The 22,909-nt window shown below is 41.9% G+C and overlaps 2 protein-coding genes across 8 annotated transcripts in view; both read right to left on the bottom strand.

Annotated features, from left to right (window-relative positions):
- The window catches only part of ARHGEF12 (Rho guanine nucleotide exchange factor 12), a 153,218-nt gene extending 142,847 nt beyond the window's left edge, over window positions 1–10,371 (bottom strand). For 3 of the 4 annotated variants that reach the window (XM_017523552.2, XM_017523554.2, XM_017523555.2), the window contains exon 1: window positions 10,005–10,319. In XM_017523552.2, the coding sequence (XP_017379041.1) occupies window positions 10,005–10,036 (32 nt within the window). In that variant the 5' untranslated portion in view covers window positions 10,037–10,319. Of the gene's footprint in view, window positions 1–10,004 lie in introns of all 4 variants that reach the window. The other variant, XM_017523553.2, reaches the window with a different exon arrangement.
- Window positions 10,372–13,596: 3,225 nt separating this feature from the next.
- Window positions 13,597–20,974, bottom strand: TLCD5 (TLC domain containing 5). Of its 4 annotated transcripts, none has more exons than XM_017523557.2 (3): window positions 20,741–20,974; window positions 18,491–18,690; window positions 13,597–16,925 (listed from the first exon to the last, which is right to left on the bottom strand). In XM_017523557.2, the coding sequence occupies exons 2-3, from the start codon at window positions 18,687–18,689 to the stop codon at window positions 16,387–16,389; spliced, it is 738 nt and encodes a 245-aa protein (XP_017379046.1). In that variant the 5' UTR covers window position 18,690; window positions 20,741–20,974; the 3' UTR covers window positions 13,597–16,386. The 4 variants fall into 4 exon arrangements, with proteins under 4 accessions (XP_017379046.1, XP_037592679.1, XP_037592680.1 ...); XM_037736751.1 differs by having other exon boundaries at window positions 20,755–20,835; XM_037736752.1 differs by having other exon boundaries at window positions 18,491–18,679; window positions 20,741–20,811.
- Between the last annotated feature and the right edge of the window lie 1,935 nt (window positions 20,975–22,909).

The following is a 22,909-nucleotide window of genomic DNA, read 5'->3' as shown; positions in this document are numbered from 1 at the left end:
TATTATTATTCCAAATTATTTAACCCCCACTTTCCTTAAGAGGATTATACAGCCTTATCTGTAATCATGCAACTTGCCATGCCACCTGTGGAAGGACTATACATCCCTACCCCACTGACAGTGAGCTCTGACCATATGACTTGCTTTGGCCACTGACACGTGAGCTGATGTGATATACACTATGACTGAGTGAAAGCTTTAAAAGCCACTGTATGTCTGCATCTGTTTTCTTGCTCTTTCCCTCATCCACAATAATGGCATATCCCAGACAGGGGATGCTCCTTGAGCCAGGGTTCCAAAATAAGACACGTGAAGCAATGTTGCAGTCAATCTACAGCATACAATGTGTAACATAAGCAAGAAGAAAAACAGTGTTGTTAGCCATTTGATAGTGCTGCTGTAGCAGCATAACCTAGCAAAAGCTGACAGATAGCAAAGACCTGGAACCAACCCAAATGCCCATCGATGATAGACTAGACAGGGAAAATGTGGCACATATACACAATGGAATATTATGCAGCTATCAAAAATGATGAGTTCGTGTCCTTTGTAGGGACATGGATGAACCTGGAAACCATCATTCTCAGCAAACTGACACAAGACAGAAAATCAAACACCGCATGTTCTCTCTCATAGGCGGGTGTTGAACAATGAGAACACATGGACACAGGGAGGGGAGTACTACACACTGGGGTCTATTGGGGGGAAATAGGGGAGGGACAGCAGGGGGTGGGGAGTTAGGGAGAGATAGCATGGGGAGAAATGCCAGATATAGGTGAAGGGGAGGAAGGCAGCGAATCACACTGCCATGTGTGTACCTATGCAACAATCTTGCATGTTCTTCACATGTACCTCAAAACCTAAAATGCAATTAAAAAAAAAAAAAAGAAAAAGAAAGCTGACAGATATACTTGTTGTGGAGTAGGTGCAAAAAATAAAATTATAGGCTGGTATATTTTTTAAGTGTTTCAAAAGATAAAAAAAAATTAACTACTGTTACCTATGAGGACAGGATATGAGAACTAATAGGTGTGTAGGAATACTTTTTGATACCATTATATATGATTTGAATTTTTTGGGTATGTATGCATGTGTGTTTAACCTGAGCAGCAGCATCTGGGTAATCAGATCATTTGGGACATTTATTTTTCTTCTTTCTGCCTTTCAGTATTAAAAATAAAAATATAACAAGGCAACCAAGAATTCCTTAAAAATGAGTAAGAACTTGGCCGGGCATGGTGGCTCACCCCAGCACTTTGAGAGGCCAAGGCAGGTGGATCACGAGGTCAGGAGATCGAGACTATGCTGGCTAACATGGTGAAATCCCGTCTCTACTAAAAACACAAAAAATCAGCTGTGCCTGGCAGGTGCCTGTAGTCTCAGCTACTTGGGAGGCTGATGCAGAAGAATCACTTGAACGTGGGAGGTGAAGTTGCAGTGAGCTGAGATCGTGCCACTGCACTCCAGCCTGGGCAACAGAGCGAGACTCCTTCTCAAAAAAAAAAAAAAAAAAAAAAGTAAGAACTATCCTTCTACCCTGGAAGAACTCAAGTATTAGCTAACAATTTAGCTTTAAATAAAGCCTCTCCCTGCCCCCATTCATTGTTAACTTTTTTTAAATGTCCAAGGCTAAACACTATATACATGTATTTAAGAGTATGTCACATGCATTTCTATCAGTTTGCTCACTTTCAGGCTTCAGCAAAGCAATACAGTATTTTGTATATGGATGGTACAGCTACTGATCTCAAAAGAAATTCTCACAATTTCATTATTTTAGTATGCCAGTTAAATTGGCAAAGAAGTTTGCTCTAGTCAGGGGTGTCCAAGGGAGAGAATACAGTCATGGGTTCTTAGTTTCTGTTTCTGATTGGGCCAGTAAAGCCCCTTTCTCATCCCTTTTTTCTGTTTATCAGCAGAGACAGAAACTAAAAACCATGGCTTCAGGCTGCTGAAAGCCTAAAACAAAACAGAACAATAGCAGCAAAATAAGGCAGGTTGGACAAGCTTGCTAGGTGCTAAGTTTTGTAAACATGACTTAACCAGTACTAGAGACAAGGAATCTATTAAGGTAACTTTTTTGAGATGGACTCTCGCTTGGTCACCAGGCTGGAGTACAGTGGCGCGATCTTGGCTCACCACAATCTCCGACTCCCTGGTTCAAGTGATTCTCCTGCCTCAGCCTCCAGAGTAGCTGGGATTACAGGCATGCACCACCATGCCCAGCTAATTTTTGTATTTTTAGTAGAGACGGGGTTTCACCATGTTGGCCAGGATGGTCTCAATCTCCTGATCTCATGATCCATCTGCCTCAGCCTCCCAAAGTGCTGGGATTACAGGTGTGAGCCGCTGCGCCTGGCCAAGGTAACTCTTACAGGGTAAAATTATAAAAGAGTGTTGAGAGAAGGGAAAAAAGGGGAGAAATTCTAATCATGACTCTTGTGGTGATGAAACAACACTTGAATGGTTACAGAAATCAAATTCAATAGAGTAACACTTTATTACATGAACATGTTTTTACTTCAAGAGAGCAATATCTGAACATAGCAGTAACCTGCAAATGACTAAGAACATCTCTGCACTTTTCATCTTAGGATCTCAAAACACTTCATACACCTTAATTTAACCCTTGTATCACCTGAGAGGTAGTGATATAATAATACATCATTATAACCATCTATCCTGCCAATATAAAATATTTAATACCTCTTCAGCAGCACTTGCCCTGAGAAGGTCTTGCTAAACAGCCAATAAAACAGGAAATAGGCTGACAGTGCATAGGCCACCAACAATCTCTGAAAAGATCAGCCCTTCACCCACAAGAACCACTTCCCCTGGGTAAACCACAGAGACTGTACTGGGCAAACCACAACATATCAGCTTGTGTCTGGAACACAGGCAGATAACTCATCTGCAAGGATATGTCTAAGCGCTTTCACAGGATTTCTTGTGTATTAAATGCATTTGGGATATCTATTGCTCTTCTAGACAACACATGGCCACTTTCCGCATTACAAGATCAATTTCAGGTATCACTCCTTCAGATCCTGATGAAGTCTCCAGTTTTTTTTGTTTTTTTTTGAAACGAGTCTTGCTCTGTCATTCAGGTAGGAGAGTAGTGGTGCGATCCTGGCTAACTACCTCTGACTCCCAAGTTCAAGCTATTATTCTCCTTCTCAGCCTCCCGAGTAGCTGGGATTACAGGAATGTGCCACCAGATTCAGTTCATTTTTGTATTTTTAGTAGACATAGGGTTTTGTCATGTTGCCCAGGCTGGTCTTGAACTCCTGACCTCAAGTGATCTGCCCACCTAAGCTTCCCAAAGTGCTGGGATTTACAGGCATGAGCCACCATGTTTGACCAGTTTTTCTACAACAAAATAATCTGCATTTTTTTGAATCCACAAAAGACCTACAAAGTCCTCTTTGATCTTTTGAGCATATGAATGTATAATCAGCATTTATACGTAATAGCTGACAAAAACTGTAGTATCAGAGCAGTATCTTTAAATGACTCTAATGTGTTACATAACACCAAAAGAAAAAGCAGTGTGACAAGTAGCTAATTAAAAGTATTAACTAAAACAAGGCTTTCTTAGATATTTCCAATTTCTGCATGAATTGTTACTTGCAGTCCAAGACAGGAAACCTACTTTTCACTGGCCATTAGATTTGCTTGTCTGTAGACACTGAGACACCACCCAGGGCTGTCATGTGACTATGATGTCAAAAACCAGGACTCAGCATTTGAATTAGTAAAAAGATCCCGTTTTGGTATGAATCTAAACTGCACTGGTGCATGCTAACTCAAGAGGTAAAGTTGGCGTATTTTTTCTTGTACTAAAAGTCAACAATACATGCTCACGCAACTTAGGCACAGCCTCTGACCAGGCACTAGCTTCACAGGCTTCTCTTGGAGTTAGAAGGTGCCTTACAACTGTTTTTCCTATATAACTATCTTGATCCTTCCAGATATTCTAAGTTGAAAAAGTAAAATGCTCTAAATTGGCATGTTTGCAAATTTTAAAATTACCAAAATAGAAAATATTAATATTAGCAAAATACAAAACAAGGACAATCTATTTCAATAATCTGAAACTAAATTAGTACCAAAGAAAAAGGTCTAATAAAATATTCAAAAGGTCTACAGTCTTATAGATTTTATAATAATATGCATTTTCTGTTATTGTGTCTTGTCATTATTAACAATTCTTGTAAATACAACAGCAAGAAAGTAAAATATTTCAATTTTCACAACATCCATTTTGCTGAAAAAAAAAATACTGCTAAGCATTGCTATTTCACTAATATGTGGAAATAAGAGGAGACAAAACAATAAGGTAAAAATAAACCAAAACATTGGGGGAAATGGCCTACAATTTAAGATAAGGGACTGAAAAACCACCAAAAAAAGTAACAACTTCCTGATGTATTTCATCACATTGCAACAAGATGATTTTCAACCAACAGTGGCTAACATTATTTCTATACCCTACCCTTTTGTCATATAATTGATAACATTTGTTGACAGTACTCTTATTTGAAAGAATCACTTTGTAAAAAAGCCTTTTATAACATGAGTAATTGCTTAATTAGTTGATTTGGTGTTTGTATAAATTTGTTTGTTTCATTTGACTGTGACACATCTCATATCCATTCTAATGACTATCTAAAAAGTGAATCAAAATGACCTTGAGAATCTCTTTACCCACATTTTTGCACTAGGAGAGCAACTGAGAGAAAGCTAATAAAGTATTAAGAGAAACAAGTTGATTTTTAGACAATGGATCAACGGAAAGCATAAAATTTGGCTAAGCAAAGAGTAAGGGAAGGAGCCCAGAAAGGATAATGAATAACTGTCTGAAACATTTAGAATCATACAAACATAAAATGGGAGGAGAGCATTGTTTAGCCTGGTACAGCAAGTACATACAAGTAACAGGACAACTTAAAAGAAAAGTTTGAGCTAAAGATCAGGAAAAACTTCCTGACAGCAAGATCTATCAGATTGCTCTTTAGTCTCCTTAGGAAATGACAAAAGCTTTAATCCTCAAGAGATATTTAAAATTAGAACGGGTAAGGTACTAGAAAGTATGCTATAAGAGAAAACTTCAACGGATTTCAAGTTGGAGAGTTACTAAAGAAAAATAGTACAGAAAAATATAGTACAAAGACAGACAATAATTTAAAGCAAAACAAATGGGAGACTTAAAAGCCAGAAAAATCTAGGTTAAAATATTTGGTCTGTCCTTTCTAGTTTTATAATCTTGATTTAAACTGTATGAATTACCTTATATCATGACAGAAACATGATCTGCCCTGTACCGAATTGAAAATATTGTAAATGTTAAAGAATTATACTATCACAGGGTATCATTATATACATGGTGGTATTTTACCAAAAGAAGGCAAAAATATAATTTTGTTGATTCAAAAATTTTCATTCACATGGCACTATTTTGAAAACCTGTAATTATTAAACGGAAAAGGAGCATGTCTTCAAATAAAGCTCAAGAACATTATCAAAACCAAGTTTTAACAGAAGAGATCAAGGGAAGGTAAGCTACTACTCCTGAGTATGTGTCATGGTCAATTTCTAGGAAACAAGCAATTATATAAGAAACATTTATAGTAATGAGACAACCACGATACAAAAGAGTCCCTTTAGTTACCTCTGGGAGCCAGTATGTCATCCTGCTGTTTCTGTGATCCATATCAGTTTGGGAAGCAATTCATACCCAGCTCTGGATGCCATTTAGACCACATAAGTACAACAAAATACTTTCCAAATGTCTTCCGTGGAATTGCAATGCTCCACAGAAAAATATGTAAAATTCACCATTTATGGATTGCATGAATGTTTGCCTCAAACTTCATTTTTTAAACTGAAAACTCAAACTTAATTAAAAAAAAAAAAAAAACCTGCCCAGCTTGGTGGCTCAAGCCTATAATCCCAAGCACTTTGAAAGGTGGAGGCACACAGATCATCTAAGGTCAGGAGTTCAAGACCAGCCTGGCCAACATGGTGAAACCCCATCTCTACTAAAAGTACAAAAATCAGACAGGCATGGTGGCAGGCACCTGTAATCCCAGCTACTCGGGAGGCTGAGCAGGAGAATCGCTTGAACTTGGGAGGCAGAGGATGCAGTGAGCCGTGATCACACCACTGCACTCCAGCCTGGGTGACAGAGCAAGACTCGGTCTCAAAAAACAAAAACAAAAACAAAAACCTACATCTCGATGGTATATACATGTCAACAACTGGAAACCACCAATGTGTTACATGGTATTCCAAGGTTAACATATTTTTGTAAAGATTTCAAATAAAGCTTCTCGTCACCTCAATGAATACGAACATCATATAACGTACCATTAATCAGGAAGACTACAGCTCTGTACTTTCAAAAAAAGTTACTTTAGGCTCTGCATGTTGACTCATGTAAAACTGTCCAAATGAATGTACTACTGCATACCTTTATGACTCAAGATTTAATACTCAACTAAAAAGGCAAAGATAAAACTGAATATAAAACTAACACTATGATCCTTAGCCCCCATTTCCATTTTGTATTTATTGACTGGCTGACTTTACAAGAAAAGGTTACAAATAATTTTACCTTACAGATAGATGACTCATGCAATGTTGAAAATAACATGTAAACATGAGTAGTTCTTTTTTTTAGTCAAAAGCATTATACAGCAATTTTGCCGATAAAAGTATCATTAATGAAAACGCTAATTACTAGGTACAGACACAATAAAGTCACAGGTTTCCACACTTACTTAAAAAATTTGCTTAAGTGAAATAGCTTAAAGCTGAATTTGGTGCTTAAAAAATTATATTAAAAACCTATGTTTATAAATCAAAAACTACAAAATTCATGAGCCCTAGGCAAACAAAATTCCATTTATTTCAAGGAAGACCCTTATAATTTTCCTAACTGCACTGTCCCTGAAAATTCAATGTTCTAGACGCTGGCCTGAAATCATTTACTGAGTCTATTGAAAGAGCATTCTCTCCTTTCTACCTACCTCTCAGAAGAAATTTCAATTGCTATTGGACCCCTAAATTCTCAGGGATACAAGAAAGACATCTAGGAGGATTGTAAACATTTAGGATATATTTTAAGACTGAATGGAGCAACCAAAGCAGACTGAACAGCAGCAATCAGACATCTCTACCACTTGTCAAGTGCTCATTCTCAGCGATGAAAACTATAGACACTAGGTCTCACAAAAAAAAAGCAAAAGACTGTTCATAAACTGCTTAGAATTTTTTTTTAAGCTGTTAGGATATACTACATAGAAGCAATAGCTACCATGAACATAGGGTGAGTTTTAAGTTTTAAAAAAAGTTCGAGTTTTAGGATTTAAGAAAAGGGGTACAGACTGAGGAATAAAAGATGAAGAGAAAGAGAACAAGTGAATGTGTTGATTTAACTGCAAAATAATAGCAGGATGTAAGAGAGTTCTGAGTATCCAAAGTGACCAATCAGAGCCTAAACATAGCTGAATTCCATCCCAGCCCCAGCACGTCCCTAACACAAGAATAAAACCCTTATCTTGTTCAGCCATGTGTCGCCTGCCACAAACTGCAAAACAGAACAACGCCCAAAACCAGCTAGTCTGATTTCAACTGAGGACAGACAGACTCTGTAGTCAGAAGCACCACAATGAAAGAAGTCTAACTCACACAGCTGGCCTGGTGGTTCTGTACACTCTACAAAACAAAGCCATACCACATACAGCACTTCAAACTTGAAAGGATCTCTATCTAAAAAGCTACACTGGCGCTGTTAATTTTCCAATAGTTCTAGAATCAGCAAAATATATCTACAGTACACTGAAGTTAGTGTAAAAAGAAGGTGAGTAGGGCTGAGAGAAAGCTAGAAACTATTCTATGCCGATAACCTTGTTAAGACACCCTGGTATAGAAATAATATTAAACCAGTACCTCCAGATTTCACCCCAACATATATTCAAATTAGGAACAACTACTCTCTTAAGAGCAAATGGATGCTTTATATTTACAAAATATATTTAAAGAAAAAGTAGTGGTCAAATAAGAATAATTCTCAATTAAAAAAAAAAGTAGTAAATCCCTACGAAACAGGTCTCAGCAGTGCTTATTAGTTGGCTTTCCAAGGTTTTTTTCTTTTTTAAAACAATATGTAAAATTAGGCAGCACCCGAACCAGTTCAAAAAACATTAATGCCCAAGCCAATTTGTAGATTAATCTTACAATATTCATTTTGTAATCTCTTGTGCCTAGCACAGTGCCTAGCCACAAAAAAACAAAAAACAAAAAACAGGCTTCCAATAATTTCATCCTTATTGAATGTTTATATGCCATCTAAGTTATAAAGAGGATACAAATCCCAAGATTCTATTTCCAAGATAATGAGAAGAAAAATCCCTGAGAAGCAATGCTGAAGAAAAATCATTACTTGAGGGCTTTCAAGTGATTTGTGTGTGGAATGAGTTCATTCTGTTTCTATAAACTAAACACCTCAGCATCACAATGAAAACCAACATTACATTAGTTCCTAGTAAGACATCTTGTCTACAGGCTCAACAGAAAGCAAGAATTGAATGAACCAGGAAAACAATTATCCCTACACCCGTGAAAGTGATTTCTCAGAAGCAAAATACCCTGAAAGGAAAAAAATGGGGATAACCAGAAGACAGCAAGATAAGCACTGTCAATACTTAAGTGTATTCTTGGAAAAATTAAACATTATTTCATTGAAAATGAAAAGCCATTTTGAAAAATACACAGAGTAAATATAAATACTTTAACTATTTAACGGACTCTTTTAAGTGAACATTCATGTGACGCTGGAAAGCATCAACAGGAAGAGGAAGTTCTGTTTCTGGAGTAGCTGTTATGGTATGATAATGGAATTTGGCCCTCTTAAAATCAACAAATGAGTCTTACAATTGGGTAAAACTCTTACTAGGAAATTAAACTACTTTGTGCAAAAGCACTATTGTTGCACTTTTCATCAGAGTTTTGACACTCTAATTCAGTCACCTGATCTATTTTTTCATGATGTAATAGTTTGAAGATTGACTTAAAAATAAAGCAAGCTGACAAATTTGGGACTGGCATGCAATGTCATAATTAAATTGAGAAATGAAATGTGGTGAAGAAATCAATATGCTTTTATCCCTTACCCTATGAGAAGAGTAACTCTTAGATAAGCAAACGCACTTCAACCACACATGGTCTAGCTCAATTCGCCCCACACCACCATGCAACATTGATAAGTGCTATAAAGGGCAGACACAGAATTCAACAAATTAAGCTGCACGCTTATACTGTGCTTATGGGTTTATATCTCTTAAACGCCAAGTGTTTCTGGAAGATGAAATATTTAAATACAAGAATTAAAAGCAAACCCCATGATTTACCCTCATTTCTTCAGCTCCTGGACACTGTCTCCAGCAAGAACCTGTGATTTACTGGTAATGTCAACATTCTGGAAAGTTATTAGATAATAATTAAACACTGTGCAGGTCAACATCTAAAGCAGATCAAGTTCCCAGGTGACCATGCAGTAGGCTCAACATTAAGTTCACAGGTAGAAATTCCTAAAATGTAATCGTCTTGAGAACTACCTCAGGACAGGGCTAAAACCGAAAAACAATACACCAATACCAAGCCGACTTCAGACACCGACCTTCACCCAAAATGACCTTCTCTTCTGATTTCCAGATGAGTACACAATCCTAATGCACACTACAGGCGGAAAACCACAATCATGGCTTTACCTCCCCCTTCTCCGAGAAGCGGGAGGGAAGTTTCTCTCCAGAAAAGTTACATTTCCAAAAGCCAATCAACTGGATAACTGGCAGCAACCCTGGGGAACTGCACAGCTCCGAAACAACCCTCTCTCCTCTGCCTGTCAACTTCGCTGGCCAAAGGCAATCTGCAATCACCGACTCCCCTGCTAGGTCGGGCCCAATTCCGGGAGGCCGAGCGAAGGAGGAATTCATACCAACCTGTCGGTGATAGTAGACTGTGTGCCACTCATTGGGGCCCTTGGCGAGAGATCCTCCTTTTATCCAACTTGCATTTTACAGTAACACCTCCTCCCCACCCCCAGTGCTCTGGGATCAGGCCCAACTCCGTCAGGGACGCAAAAGTCCAACTCAAAACTCCATTCAGTCATCTAGACCATCCAATTGGAAGAGGTCAAGGGATGCGGGTTGGAGCAAAACAAGTTATCTCCCAAAACAAACCGAGAAAGCCAGGGAGCCAGTCAGTCCAGAGCGAGTCGAGATAGTGAGAAATCCTCCAGAGGCACAAGGAGAAACTTCCTCAGAGAGAAGTCCGCGCGCCGTGGGAAGGGGACCCGGGACTCCCGCCGGGGCTGGGGCGGGATCAGCAGCTCAGGGACGGGTGTCGGCTCCTCCTCCGGAGTCTCGGGGCCTCGAACTCCCCGCTGCGGCAGGGCCGGGACCCTCCCTCCCCGCTCTCTATCTGGGGCTGCCGGCTGCTCGTGGCCGCAGCGTCTGCCGCGTCTCCGGCCGTCCCGCGCCGGGCTCGCGCTGTTCCATGTCCCGGGCCCGGGGCTCTCCTCCTGTGCTCGCCGCCCCCACCAGGCTCCTGGCGCTGGGACGAGCCGCGGGCGCCGGGGGAGGGGTCCCGCGGCCCAAGGTGACAGGGACCCGGGTGTCTCAGCGCCGCGGACTGCTCCCCATCCCTTTGAGGCCCGGACTCTTCCGCAGTCGCCAGAGGCGGCGGCTCCTCCCCGACGCTCCCCGCGAGGGGCGGGAGATGCCCGTCCGGCCCGGCCTGGCAGCCCTGGCCCCAGAGGCGGAGGCGGAGGCGGCGGCTGCGACTCCCAGCGCAGGGCCGGCTCGCCGGGTTCTGGAGGCCCTCGCGGGAGCGCGCGCAAACGACGGAGAAGGCCGGCGGCGGTGGGGGCCGCGCAACCACGGGCGCGCGCGCGGGTTCCGGTTCCGGTTCTGGCTTCCCGGCCCCGGCGCGTCCGGCGCGAGCTCGCGCTTCCCGTCCCCCGCTGACTTTTTTGGCCCCCTCCTCTCAGACTTCGGGAAGTCGCCTCACCCGGGATCCCTCCGCCTCTCAGGCTGGCTCTCCCGCATCCGCGCGGACGCCTCCGCCGGAGCCTGGTTGGGGGGAGCGGAAAAGTAGTCCTGCGAGAGGGAGGGAGGTGGGACCCGTGCGGCCCCGGGAGGCCCACCCACCTCCCGTGGCGCCCGGGGCCGTGAGTGCCGAGACGTGCCCTTTCGAGTCCAATTTGTACTAAGTCGACTTTCACCACAGACCGCCCGAGAGCGCCCCCCAGATCCCGAGGATGTTGTGCCGGGAGGCTCTTTGGAAATAACCGGCCCCCCTTGTCCTGGAAACTTTTATTCCCTAAGGGAATATACTCGGCGCTCCTGTTTCCTGGCTGCGCGCGATCTGCCTGTGCCGGGCCGGCGCCCATCGCTGCCTCCGCAGACCCCGCTCACCTGGGCACCTGTCGGCCCCGGGGGGAGAGCGCGGCGGCAGCGGGAGGCTCTGGGCTGCGGGAGAGCAGTTGGGGACTGCAGGCAGGGCTTCTCGGTGTAAATATTGCTTTTATGCTGTTTCTGTCTTGGCAAAATGAAATGTGTTATTTGCCAAATTGAGAAAGCGTGGTGCTTTCCATAGCGACTTAAGCGTGTTGTGGAAAGAAATGGGAGAAGAAAAAGAGATATATTTATCCAGTAAATAGCATCACGGTTCTCTGAAGGGTTCCCAAACGGTTTTTCGGTTTTTTCCCCTACTGGGTAGAGAGATTTAGATACTCATCTAGTTTTATGATCGAATAATTCAGTATTATGGCAATTTAAGCACTACATACAATTTAAGTACTACATACAATACAATTTAAGTACTACATACAATACATACAGTACTACATACAATTTAAGTTCTTCAATTCTGCCTGCAAACGTCTAAAGTGGCTAATTCCCTTTACCCAACTATTTTCAGACTTTTGAGCTTAGACCTATGTTGGTGGCAAGGGATTTCAGCCATTTTGTGGAATCCAAGTAGCAAATCAAATCTAATAAACAATGGATGTGGAGAGAGGAAACAATTACCTCTTAACAATACTGTTGCAAAAAGTCATTCTGAAACAGTTCATGCAAGGATCATTATCCCCGAATAGAGGCATGAGCTCAGGCTGACGTTAGTTAGAACGGGGTAAAAAAAAAAACGGAAAAGATAAACAGAGCCCAGAGACGACTCTTTATTGCTTGATTTTTTAGGTTCAAGGCACAGCCAGCTAATTTTGTAATGTTTATTTTTGGAAAGAATAGAAGCAGATTAGCCAAGAGACCTTCCTAATGATGAAACCAAGACACATTGCCACCTGCTGGCGAATCCTAGCATAACAATTCTACCTTGAAGACTTAAAAATTGAGTGTTTACATGTAACTGGAATCCCATTCATCCATCTATCTCTGTCTATCTATCTATCTATCTATCTATCTATCTGTCTGTCTGTCTGTCTATCTATACATACACACATACACTGACCAAAAGGCAAACCTTATCGCCAAACTTAAAAAAATATTTCTTAAAAGTACTAAATATCTTATGCTCCCCTATTCTAATAATGTTACAGTGTAAGTATCAATTAATTGAACCCAATGACTCGTCAAATCATGCATTTTAAAAATGAGTTCCCCTCTTTCTTTAATACTTGAAGGAAGCCTCAATACTTAAGCTTCAGGAATAAAACAAACTGGGAAAGTTTCCTAATTCACCTTCTCTTCCTTGCATACAAAACCTCTTGGCAAGCTGCTTTCAAGATCTTTCCAAACTTAAACAGACCCACGGTTCTAGCTGTGGGCAAAGAAGGCATTTTGCTGTGGGAAAGCTTCAGAAGATGGTAGGCAAAAGATTGAATTAAGCCAGTGGTTATTCATTCCAGAATTAATTTTTTTAAACGATGAAAATCTCTGTAGTCGCCTATAAAGCATTAATGAAAAAAAAACAAAAACAAAAAAATACCTGAAATCCTCTTTAAAGCTGCTGGTAGCTCAACTGTGTTAAAGACTATGGATGCCTTCAGAAAGTCAAGCCTGTCTAGAACACCCTCCTCAGGGTCAGTAGTGCTTTACCTAGAAAAATGACATTGATGAGCCAATCACTGGACATGCTCTTTGAGGAGGTTTCCCAATGGGGAATATTCTAAACCACATTCTCATCCTCTTGTCCATTCTTTCAACATGCTTATTAAGTATCTGCTATGCATCCCAGACTGTTTTAGGCATTGGAAGTACTGTCCTCAAGACAGGGCCCCCAGCTGTCTTCAGATGATGTTTCTGATGTCAACTCGACACTATCACTTTAAAGGCAAGTGTCCAAACAGGTGGCAGAACAAGAAACAAATTAAGGTTCTTCCTCTCTCTTTCGGCAGACTGTTTTCTGTATGTCAATTGTTACCCCCCACCAAAATAAAAAATATCGTGAATGATTGATAATGAACAGCAGATTAGAGATACTCACAAGTGTGAATACAGGTCAACATTTCTACGGGTCAAAAGGCTTTTTTTAACATCTTGGCAAAACCACCACAAAAATATAAAGACAGACTCTGGATTTATAAAAAGTTGTTTTACTTTTATAAAATTTAGTACAAATCTTATGGAAATATAAATCCTTCTTGAACAGTGTTAGCTATCATTACATAGTAATCCAGTGCAAATGAGTACTTCATTTTGTCCAAGTATACCACACATTAATTAGCCCTTCATTTACCTGTGGTTTCAAAACTGAGCATTATCTTAACTGCTGAGTCATCTTCAGTTCACATTGTTCTCTCAGAGGTTTTTTTCATAGTTATTAGTGACATCAAGAAAAGCTGAAATGAGGGATTCCCTTCCCCTTATCAATTATTCAGATTTCTCACCATTCAAAAAAACCTATATACATTCCAATGAAAGTGTCCCCCAAACAACAAGATCTGCAGTCCCTTCACTTCTGGGGAGTAAGAGAGAAAAAGAATTGGTACCAGATTAAGCCTGTTCATTTGTCTGGTATGGAACAGGTTGCACTGTGCCAAAATTCAAGAGCCAGCTTTTTTATTTTTTAAGCTCATGTGCCAAGCCACTCTTTTCTGCTAGGCTTTTGCTAAAATCAGCATTCCCCAGCATCCTACTTTGACTGCAATTTTGTTGGAAAGAAGCTCACCAGCATTTTAGGGGCACTCATGAAAAAAAAAAAAAAAAAAGGAAGTGGAGATGCTGTCAGATTATCTCAATGACCAGCAAAACTCTTTCATATTCATTTTTAAAGATCCACTGTTAACATGCTTTTAAAGTTACTGTTCCCTTAACAGTGATGACTTTACACCATTCCAACCACTCCTTCATGCCTGGTTTCTGTGGCCAAGACATCCATTTTCGAAACTGCTCATTACGTGAGATTACCAGTGGCCATGGAATGGACTGACACTTCCTACTGACCAGCCTTGGTTCCAGTAGCACCATATGCTTGCTCACCCACTGGGCTAGTCAAACACCATTGAACTAAATAACATGGCAAAAATAATCAATAAATACATAAATACTTCATATTTCCATAAAAGCCCTATGTTAAAGACCTCCATTACTAAAATGCCACATAATTTCTCTGTGAAACATACAACAGGGTATTTCATTCATTTACAATAGGCTTAAACTCAGGCAAAGAATAAACAACCTATCCAAATGATCTGGTAAGTGAGTAGCAAAATTCGTTAAAAGAACCCAGGAATTCTTGATTCTTAACCTCTTGTTCTAAGTTTATATTCTTGCTTCTGTTGGAGACTGTCACACTAAGAATTATTATGTTTTTTCCTTTCAAGACTGACCTTGTCATATTAGTTTGTCCATAGAGTGGTACCTTTTTAATAGAAATAGGAAAAAAGAAAGAGTACTAAAAGGGAATGTATCTAAAATGAAAAAAAAAAAAAAAAATTAACCTCACCCCCCTGAGGCCAGTACATACTTTAAAGTCTTTGGTTCTAGTTTGCAATATGTACAGCAGAGCTGAAATCTAAACTGCCATCTCAAGCACAGTGGAATCCACATGGTAAATCCCTATGGAATTTAGTCATAGCCTCAAATGCCTAGGAGATTAATGCACAAAAGCCCTGAGAACTGGCATAGTTTTCCTCGTAGGGCAGAATCATATAACAGAACTCAGTAAATCTCCCACACTTCATTCATCTCAAATCCAAAGCCCTAACTCTATAGGTTTTGTGCATCAAAGAGTTAACATAGCAGGCCTAAACTGCTATCCTTGGAGAGGCCTGATTACAGGGTTGGCCACTGGCCGGCATTTGGGAACTTAGATTTTGGAAGGGCTCCCACCATTAACTGATAAGACTGGCTTACTGTATCTGAACTGTTTGTGCAAACAATATGGCTTATGCTGGACACCTGTTTTCCTTTTGAGAGTCTTGAATTTTGCTATCCGCCAGGGAAAGTCTGCCTAGATGATCTGTCCCCAGTAAAAACGTTGGGTACTGAGTCTGTAATGACCTTCTCCAGTAGACAACTCATTCACATGTTGTCACAAATCATTGCTAGGGGAATTAAGCGCATCCTGTGTGATCCCACTGGGAGTGGACTCTGGAGGCTTGTGCCTAGTTTTCCTAGACTTTGTCTCAGGTGCCTTCTCCTTTTACGGATTTTTCTTTGTATCTTTCACTATAATAAATCAGAACTATGAGTAAGACTATATGCTGAGTTCTCTGAGTCCTCCCAGAGAATTACGGAACCTGGCAGTGGTCTTGAGGACCTCTAGCACAGTTGGTATAGGAGGTTCAGTAAGTAACCCTCCCCCTCACTGCCAGTTTCACTCTCGCCCTCCTACCCGCTCTGTTTAAGCAGAACTAATTCCCCGATCAAATGTTCAAAATGCCAAAGGCATGTGTCTTCCTGAAAGCCCCTCACTTTATAGTAAATGAGGTAAACTTAGATAAATTGCTACATGGAAAGCAGAAATCAGTGTTTATTGAAGGAGTTACTTCTCAAAAGAACAAGAATCGGCACTAATCTTTTTCGAGTTCCTTTCTAAGCTGCCTGAACATCAAACCTCCCAGGGACAGGAGGACCCAGGGTCACCACAAATGAAAACAAATGCCTGTAGTGCTCACTTCACAGTCTGACTTACTCCCAACTACCAAGGAGTATTCTCACTTTCTACAACTGTGCCACTGTAGAAGTTAGTGTTTTAATACTGATATACGCTCGGCTTGAAGACTGACCAAATTGATCAATAAATTTAGCCCTTTTTTGAAACCTAAGTTTGTTATAAGCATAATTCCATAACAGTCATATTTCCAACCTGGTTCCCATGGCTGACTTAACCCAATCCATAATCTGGAGCAAGCCTTGGCTAGTGTATTTTGAGATGTCCATTGTGTTTCAGCTGCCGTTCCTCACTCCGCCTGCTTCTCCAAGCATGGTACTTCTTGATGCTCTTCCTCCATGCAAAGCGCCAGATGCTAAACATAAAACACCAAGACACAGCATACATTGCTACTCCCCCAACCTTCACGAACCACTTAGGCGTGGGGGAGACCATTTCACAGAAAAGGAGGCGAGCTCCTACACCAATCCTCACTCCTGTGAACAGAGCCACAAAGAGGAAGTCCACAACATCTCCAGTGAAACTGTGATAGTGCCCTGTTTCCCGGAGAAACCAGCGCATCTGTAGCAAGGGGTTGGTAAGCTCACTTCCAAAGAGGACTGCATTGACCTCTGTGCCAGACTCCCCAAGTACAAGGGCCATGATAATGCCCAAGATACTCAATGTGTGATGAGCCAGCATCAAGGCACCCTCAGACTGGAAGTAGATGCACCAGCCCAAGTCGAAGATGAAGTAGCCCAAGGTGAGACACAGAACATGAACTTGGAGAGGTGTATTAGGTGAGCCTGAAATAAACCAAGACAGAAGCAAATTGAGTGACTGGGAATTGTGCTACCTTGCATAGGGATCCTATGTTGTTGTCTTTCAAACCTTATTGAACATTAAAGAAGCAAAAACAATGGCAGCCACGTGCTTTTTAATGAGAACCAAAGAAAGACTAAAATATAAAATCTAGGTCTTTATCAAGCTAAACAATGTTCGGACCCCAGGAAATGCTGTTCTGATGAATCAGACTTCAGTGAGTTTGCATCCTTCAATGAATGCAGGCAATAATCTCAGTGTCCCCTCTGTGGAACAGCATAAAATCCAGTTATTTTGTTCCTTTAATTAAAATCCTAAACTATTTTTTTTTTACCCTGCTAAAGGTTTAGTTCCAGACTCTTGAGTCATTGTTTCCTGAATGTCAGATTTTTTTTCTCAGCTTAATGGGTTAGGTTATGAACACTCGGTGGCCCTAACCCATCCTGAAAGTAGATTCTGGAGAGGGCCCCAAAACTGAGTGTGTTCTCATGTCCAGGAACATAGGTTTCAAGGACCTGACATATTTGAAACCGTTTAGAACCTTCATATAAAACACAAAGCTTAACAGTTGCTTTCATCAGTTTGACAATTTGGGGGAAAACTCAGAAAATCAATAAGAGAATCTAAAGAAATATTTTTAAAATTACATTCCAGGGGAGTTAAGGGCTGCATTGTATACCCCCTCCCCAAATTCATATGTTAAAGCCCTTAACCGGAAGTACCTCAGAATGTGAGTGTATTTGGAAATAAGGCCTTGAAAGAGGTAATCAAGTTAAAATGGCGTAATTAGAGTAATCCAATGTGACTGTCATCCTTCAAAGAAGGGATTAGGACACAGATATGTGCGTGTGCGCACACGCACACACACACACACACACACACACACACAGAGGGGGTGACCATGTAAAGACACAGTGGGAGGGCGGCCATCTGCAAGCCAAGGGCAGAGGCTTCAGAAGAAACCAAACCTGCTAACACCTTGAACTTGGACTTCTAGCCTCTAGAATTGCAAGAAAATAAAGTCTGTTGTTTAAGCCACCCACTCTGTGGTACTGTGTTATGGCAGCACCAGCCGATTAATACAAGGGGGTAAAATTTTTACATTTATGAAAGTAACATTTGGACATCTAGTAACAATTAAAAAGGATAAGGAGCATCTCATCCTCTTAATGCAGACATGGAAATGTGATGTCTTTTGAATATACAGTCAAGTAAAAGTTGCAAGTTGCCAAAAACATGTATAATACAGTTCTATTTGTGTCTTTTGGAGGGGGGTGGTAGTGGAAGATGTTGATATTGGCTTTGTGGTTTTTATATTTCTGATTAAATTGCAACAAGCAATTTAAACGTTATTTTAAAAGCAGAGTTACAAAAAGCAGAAACAACAGACGACATAAACAACATCAGAGTTAATGAAGAAGACTGAGAATTCCAATACAAAATTATAATGGGAGTTAATTTTCAATATTGTACGAATTCTGTTTTAAAGTCTCATCCTTCTAAGACTACCCCCAAATCATAAATCCCTAAGGGAAAATCCCCTACCTACCTGGGTGGGTAAAAGGCCATGGGCCATCAATGAAGCCAATATAAGCGGAGAGGCCTATGGAGAGGACTCCATGGGTGAAGGTGACCAGCCGGCAGCTCCACTCATAGCTTCGGTGCTTATTCAGGTGGCAGAAAGAAATATAGAGCGAGAGCCAGCCACACAGGCTGCACAGCACCTGCAGACACAGAGCTAATGCCATCCTATGACGAAAAGACCAAAACCAGAAAACAAAGGATGTACCCTAAGAAAACAGCATTGGGTCTTTCTGTGTATATGTCCTCATTTCTATTACATAATAATTCAAAAATACTGCCTTGTCTTATCTTCCTTATCTAAACAGCCAAGAATCTTCCAAAGTATGGCTGTATTTATAATTCCAAGTTCCTCCGAGATAACATGTTAGCAACTGGTGAATGTTGTAAACCAGAAACCAGGAACTGCACTCCGAGTTGGTAGGCTGGCATCACATTTTATAATGAGTAAATGTCAATAATAACCCTCCAGTGATGACTGACCAATAATACATGGATAATAAAGCACACGTATTAAGTACTGTCTTCACAGTTCAAAAACCCCAATGAAAAGTGCTCATGAAAAAACAGAACACGGCCACTTTGGTTTCTGCTAGAGGTCACATGACACGTGACAGTTTAATGTGGTTTTAAGCTGATACTAAATTCAGCTGAGGTTTGGATTTGGGTCACAGGTTTATCAGTCAAAATCAAAACTTGGGATAAACTTAAATATAGAACTGAACGAAGAGTCCAGACATCTTGGAGGTTGGGGGAAAATTCTGGCTTTATTCAGTTCTGAAATCCAACCCAAAGATTTGCCAAGAGTGAAGCAGAAGGATTCTAACATACAAGAGGTGGAGAGTTTTTGTTGAGATCTAAAAATATCCTTAAGGCAATTATTCAGTTAAAAATGAAGCCAGAATGCTGTATCTTGAAACTTTTACTAGTGACAAATACATTAGGACAAAAACAACTATAACTGAGTCAATTTAGTCACACAGGACTAAAATCTAAAAATGACCAAGATGTTGTTATTAGTACTCATTAGCTCCTCCATTGAAAAGTACAAATAAAAAGTCAAAAACATTTCAGATATCTGTTTCATCTCAGCAGGAATTTTCTGCATGGCTATGCTTACTGCTTAACCTTGTTCTGACCAGCAAAATAGTATTTGTGGACGTCAATACACAAGCCACTCCCAAGAAAGCTATCCAGAGAAGGCTTTATGAAGGTCGAGTTCTGTACAGCTTTCATCTGAAATCACATTTCCATTCAAGAAAACAGTAGATGTCCATAACAGTCCTGGGTTCCAATTCTGTCTCTGCCGCTAGAAAGACTAGCCATAAGAGTGTGGGTAAATCACTTTAACCTCTAGAACCCGTTAAAAAAAAAAAAAAAAAGAAAAGAAAAGAAAAGAAAAGAAGGAGGAAGAAGGGGAGGAAGGGAGAAAGGGAAAGAAAAGAAAGAGGCTAGAACTGAAGATCTCTACAGTCCGGTCCAGTTCTGACGTGAAGTTCTGAGATAAACTTTGTAAAATATCAAGGCCAATTCTTAGAGTAAGGGCCAGAAATACAAAGTGTCCCGCGTGAAAAGAACCGCCCTCCCTTATCTCCTTTTAAAGGCCAGGGTCACTGGCCAGTAATGCGGATCAGCTCATTTGGATATGCCAATTAGTATTTTTAGAGTCCTTTTCTATGAATCCTAAATCCTTGGCAGAACAGAGAAAACAGTAGCCCATTTACAAACACTTAAATAAAAGAACAGACATTCGTAAATGGCAGGCACCACTCTGTGACCTTGGGAACTCCCTGTGTGGGTTTCGGCCTTTCGCTCTTGGTTTTTCTCAAAGAACGGAAGGGCATTTGGAAGGCCATCGCCGCTCCAAAGCCCAAAGCTCCTCTCCCGGTTTCTCCCGTTCCAGGGCCAGGCTGACGAGGAGGAGCCTTGGAGCAGGCGTGGCTGGCCCCGAGGCCTCGCAGGGACGGCGATCGCATCTCCGCGCGGCGGTGCCTGAGACGCTCGGCCACGCCTGGACCGGGAGCCGGAGCCAAGCACCGTTATCCCTGCATCCCGCCGGCGCCGCAGCCTGGAGCAGGAAGGCCTCGGGCGCCCGAGGCAGGAGGAGGGCCGCTCCCCCTCGGAGGACGGCCTGGGCCCTCTGCCGCCTCCTTCCCCACCAATGGGACGTGCAGGCCCGGTGCCCACCCCGGCCGGGCAGTTCGCGCCGCGCTGTTACCTGGCAGAGCGTACCGGGAAGCCTCGGGCGCCCAGGCGCCCGCAGCTCGGGGCCCAGATAGCTGCAACAGGAAGCGGAGGAACCAGAGCTGGAGGGCAAGGCTGTGACGGCGGCGGAGGAGGAGCCGGGGGTCTGGGGGCACCTGCTGGCTGGGAGGATGGAGCGCAGAGCCGGGCCACCGAAGTTCTGAAAGCGCGCGGGAGGGTCCTACTTCTCTGGCGGGGGGGTCAAGAGGGATCTAACGGTGACGTGAGACCTGCGGGCCGCTGCTCTTGTTTAGCTGTTGTTGTTTGTTTAAATCATTATCCATTTCTCCCCTCCCCTCGAGAGACAGCTCATCCAATCATCGTGTATCGAGTACCTACTAAGTGCTTGCACCCTTACTAGGCATTGTTGGGGAAGTCAGACATCGTTCTTGCCCTCGTGCTTGAATTTAAGTCATGGAACAGGAACTGATGAGCAGGAAAGTGCTCAGGCCTGAGAATTAGAAGTTACAGTATTCCAGTGTCAGCCCTGTCTCCAACTTGGCAGCAAAGCATAAGGCTTGAGAGTGAATCTTGCTTGGTATGTGTTTGGGCAAGTTACTTTTCTGTTGCCTCCCTTTCCTTGATCCGCAGAATGGGGATACTAATAATATCTGTCTCATAAGGTTATTTTGAGAATTTTTAGAGATTATATATGTAAAGTGCTTTGAACAATGACTGGCACATGGAAGTCACTAAATAAATGTCAACTGTTTTATTTCACTTTGGGTAAATCCTTTTCTTCTCTGGGCCTATTTTAATATGGAGCAGAGTAAGTTTGAGCGACAAGAATGGAGGCTCCAGGCCGGGCAAGGTGACTCATGCATGTAATCCCAGCACTTTGGGAGGCTGAGGTGGGTTGATCACGAGGTCAGGAGCTCAAGACCAGCCTGGCCAAAATGGTGAAGCCCCATCTCTACTAAAAATACAAAAATTAGCTGGGTAAAGACAGTGTCTGGATTGATTGATCAGGACAGGCAATCCTGGGTGCTGAGGGACCCAGACATTCTTAAAAGGTGAAGACCATTAGCAGAAATCTGAGTGTTTAGACCGTCCCTGGGGAATAGTAAATATTCTAGTTTTCGTCATTTATCTGACCAACCCTTCAAAGGTAAGGATGGCACTGGTTTCATCTTTGTTTCCCTAGGACCTAGCACAAGGCAGGTACAAAAAGTGTTTGTTTGTTGAATTAATGGGGAAGGAGCCTGGAAAACTATAATGGAACCATATCACAATTCTTAAAATGTGTTGCTCATCTATGCCACTTAGGAAGTGTTTTCAAATACCCTGTGCAGGCTGTACCTTGAATATCTTGATTTAGTAGGTCTGGTATGGGGCCCAGGGATCTGTATTTTTTTAAACTTGCCCAGGAGTCATTCAGATGGTCACATTTGATAACCATTGCTGTTAGGGGCCCTAAATGCCTCTGATGCCAACCTAAGATGCCAAGCTGAAATATCTTATTACGTGGAAGCCCATGATTGAACACAGGCATCATATTATCATGTTCTCCAAGCCCTTGCTATTCAAAGTGTGCTCTATGGACCAGCAAAATCTGCATCACCTTGGAATGCATCAGAAACTCAGAATCTCAGAACCTAACCCCGGACCTACCAAACAAGAATCTGCATTTTAGGGGCCGGGCGCGGTGGCTCATGCCTGTAATCCCAGCACTTTGGGAGGCCGAGGTGGGTGGATCACCTGAGGTCAGGAGTTCCAGACCAGCCTGGCTAACATGGTGAAAACCTATCTCTACTAAAAATACAAAATTAACCGGGCATGGTGGTGCATGCCTATAAGCCCAGCTATGCGGGAGGCTGAGGCAGGAGAATCATTTGAACCTGGGAGGTGGAGGTTGCAGTGAGCCAAGACTGTGCAACTGCACTCCAGCCTGGGCAACAGAGCGAGACTCCATCTCAAAAAAAAAAAAAAAAAAAAAATCTGCATTTTAACAAGTTTCTCAGTGATTCCTATACACAGTTGGGCCTTAGTTCTTAACCCTGATAGCACGATAGAATCACCTGGGAGCTATTTAAAATCCTAATACCCAGGCCACACTTTAAACAAAGTAAATCAGAATCTCTGTGTGGAAATCAACCATTTTAAAAGCTCTCTGGATGATTCCAATGTGCAACCAAAGTTGAGA

Source organism: Cebus imitator, unplaced genomic scaffold, assembly GCF_001604975.1.
Source record: "Cebus imitator isolate Cc_AM_T3 unplaced genomic scaffold, Cebus_imitator-1.0 Scaffold28, whole genome shotgun sequence".
Lineage (NCBI taxonomy): Eukaryota > Metazoa > Chordata > Mammalia > Primates > Cebidae > Cebus > Cebus imitator.
This window is presented reverse-complemented; position numbering and strand designations above follow the sequence as displayed.

Bases quoted from the DNA above. Each gene is read 5' to 3' on its own strand.
- TLCD5 (XM_017523557.2), bottom strand. From the start codon at position 18,689: ATGGCATTAGCTCTGTGTCTGCAGGTGCTGTGCAGCCTGTGTGGCTGG. The intron at 16,926-18,490 runs GTAGGTAGGGGA...GGTTTATTTCAG, and splicing joins ATGGCCTTTTACCCACCCAG to GCTCACCTAATACACCTCTC.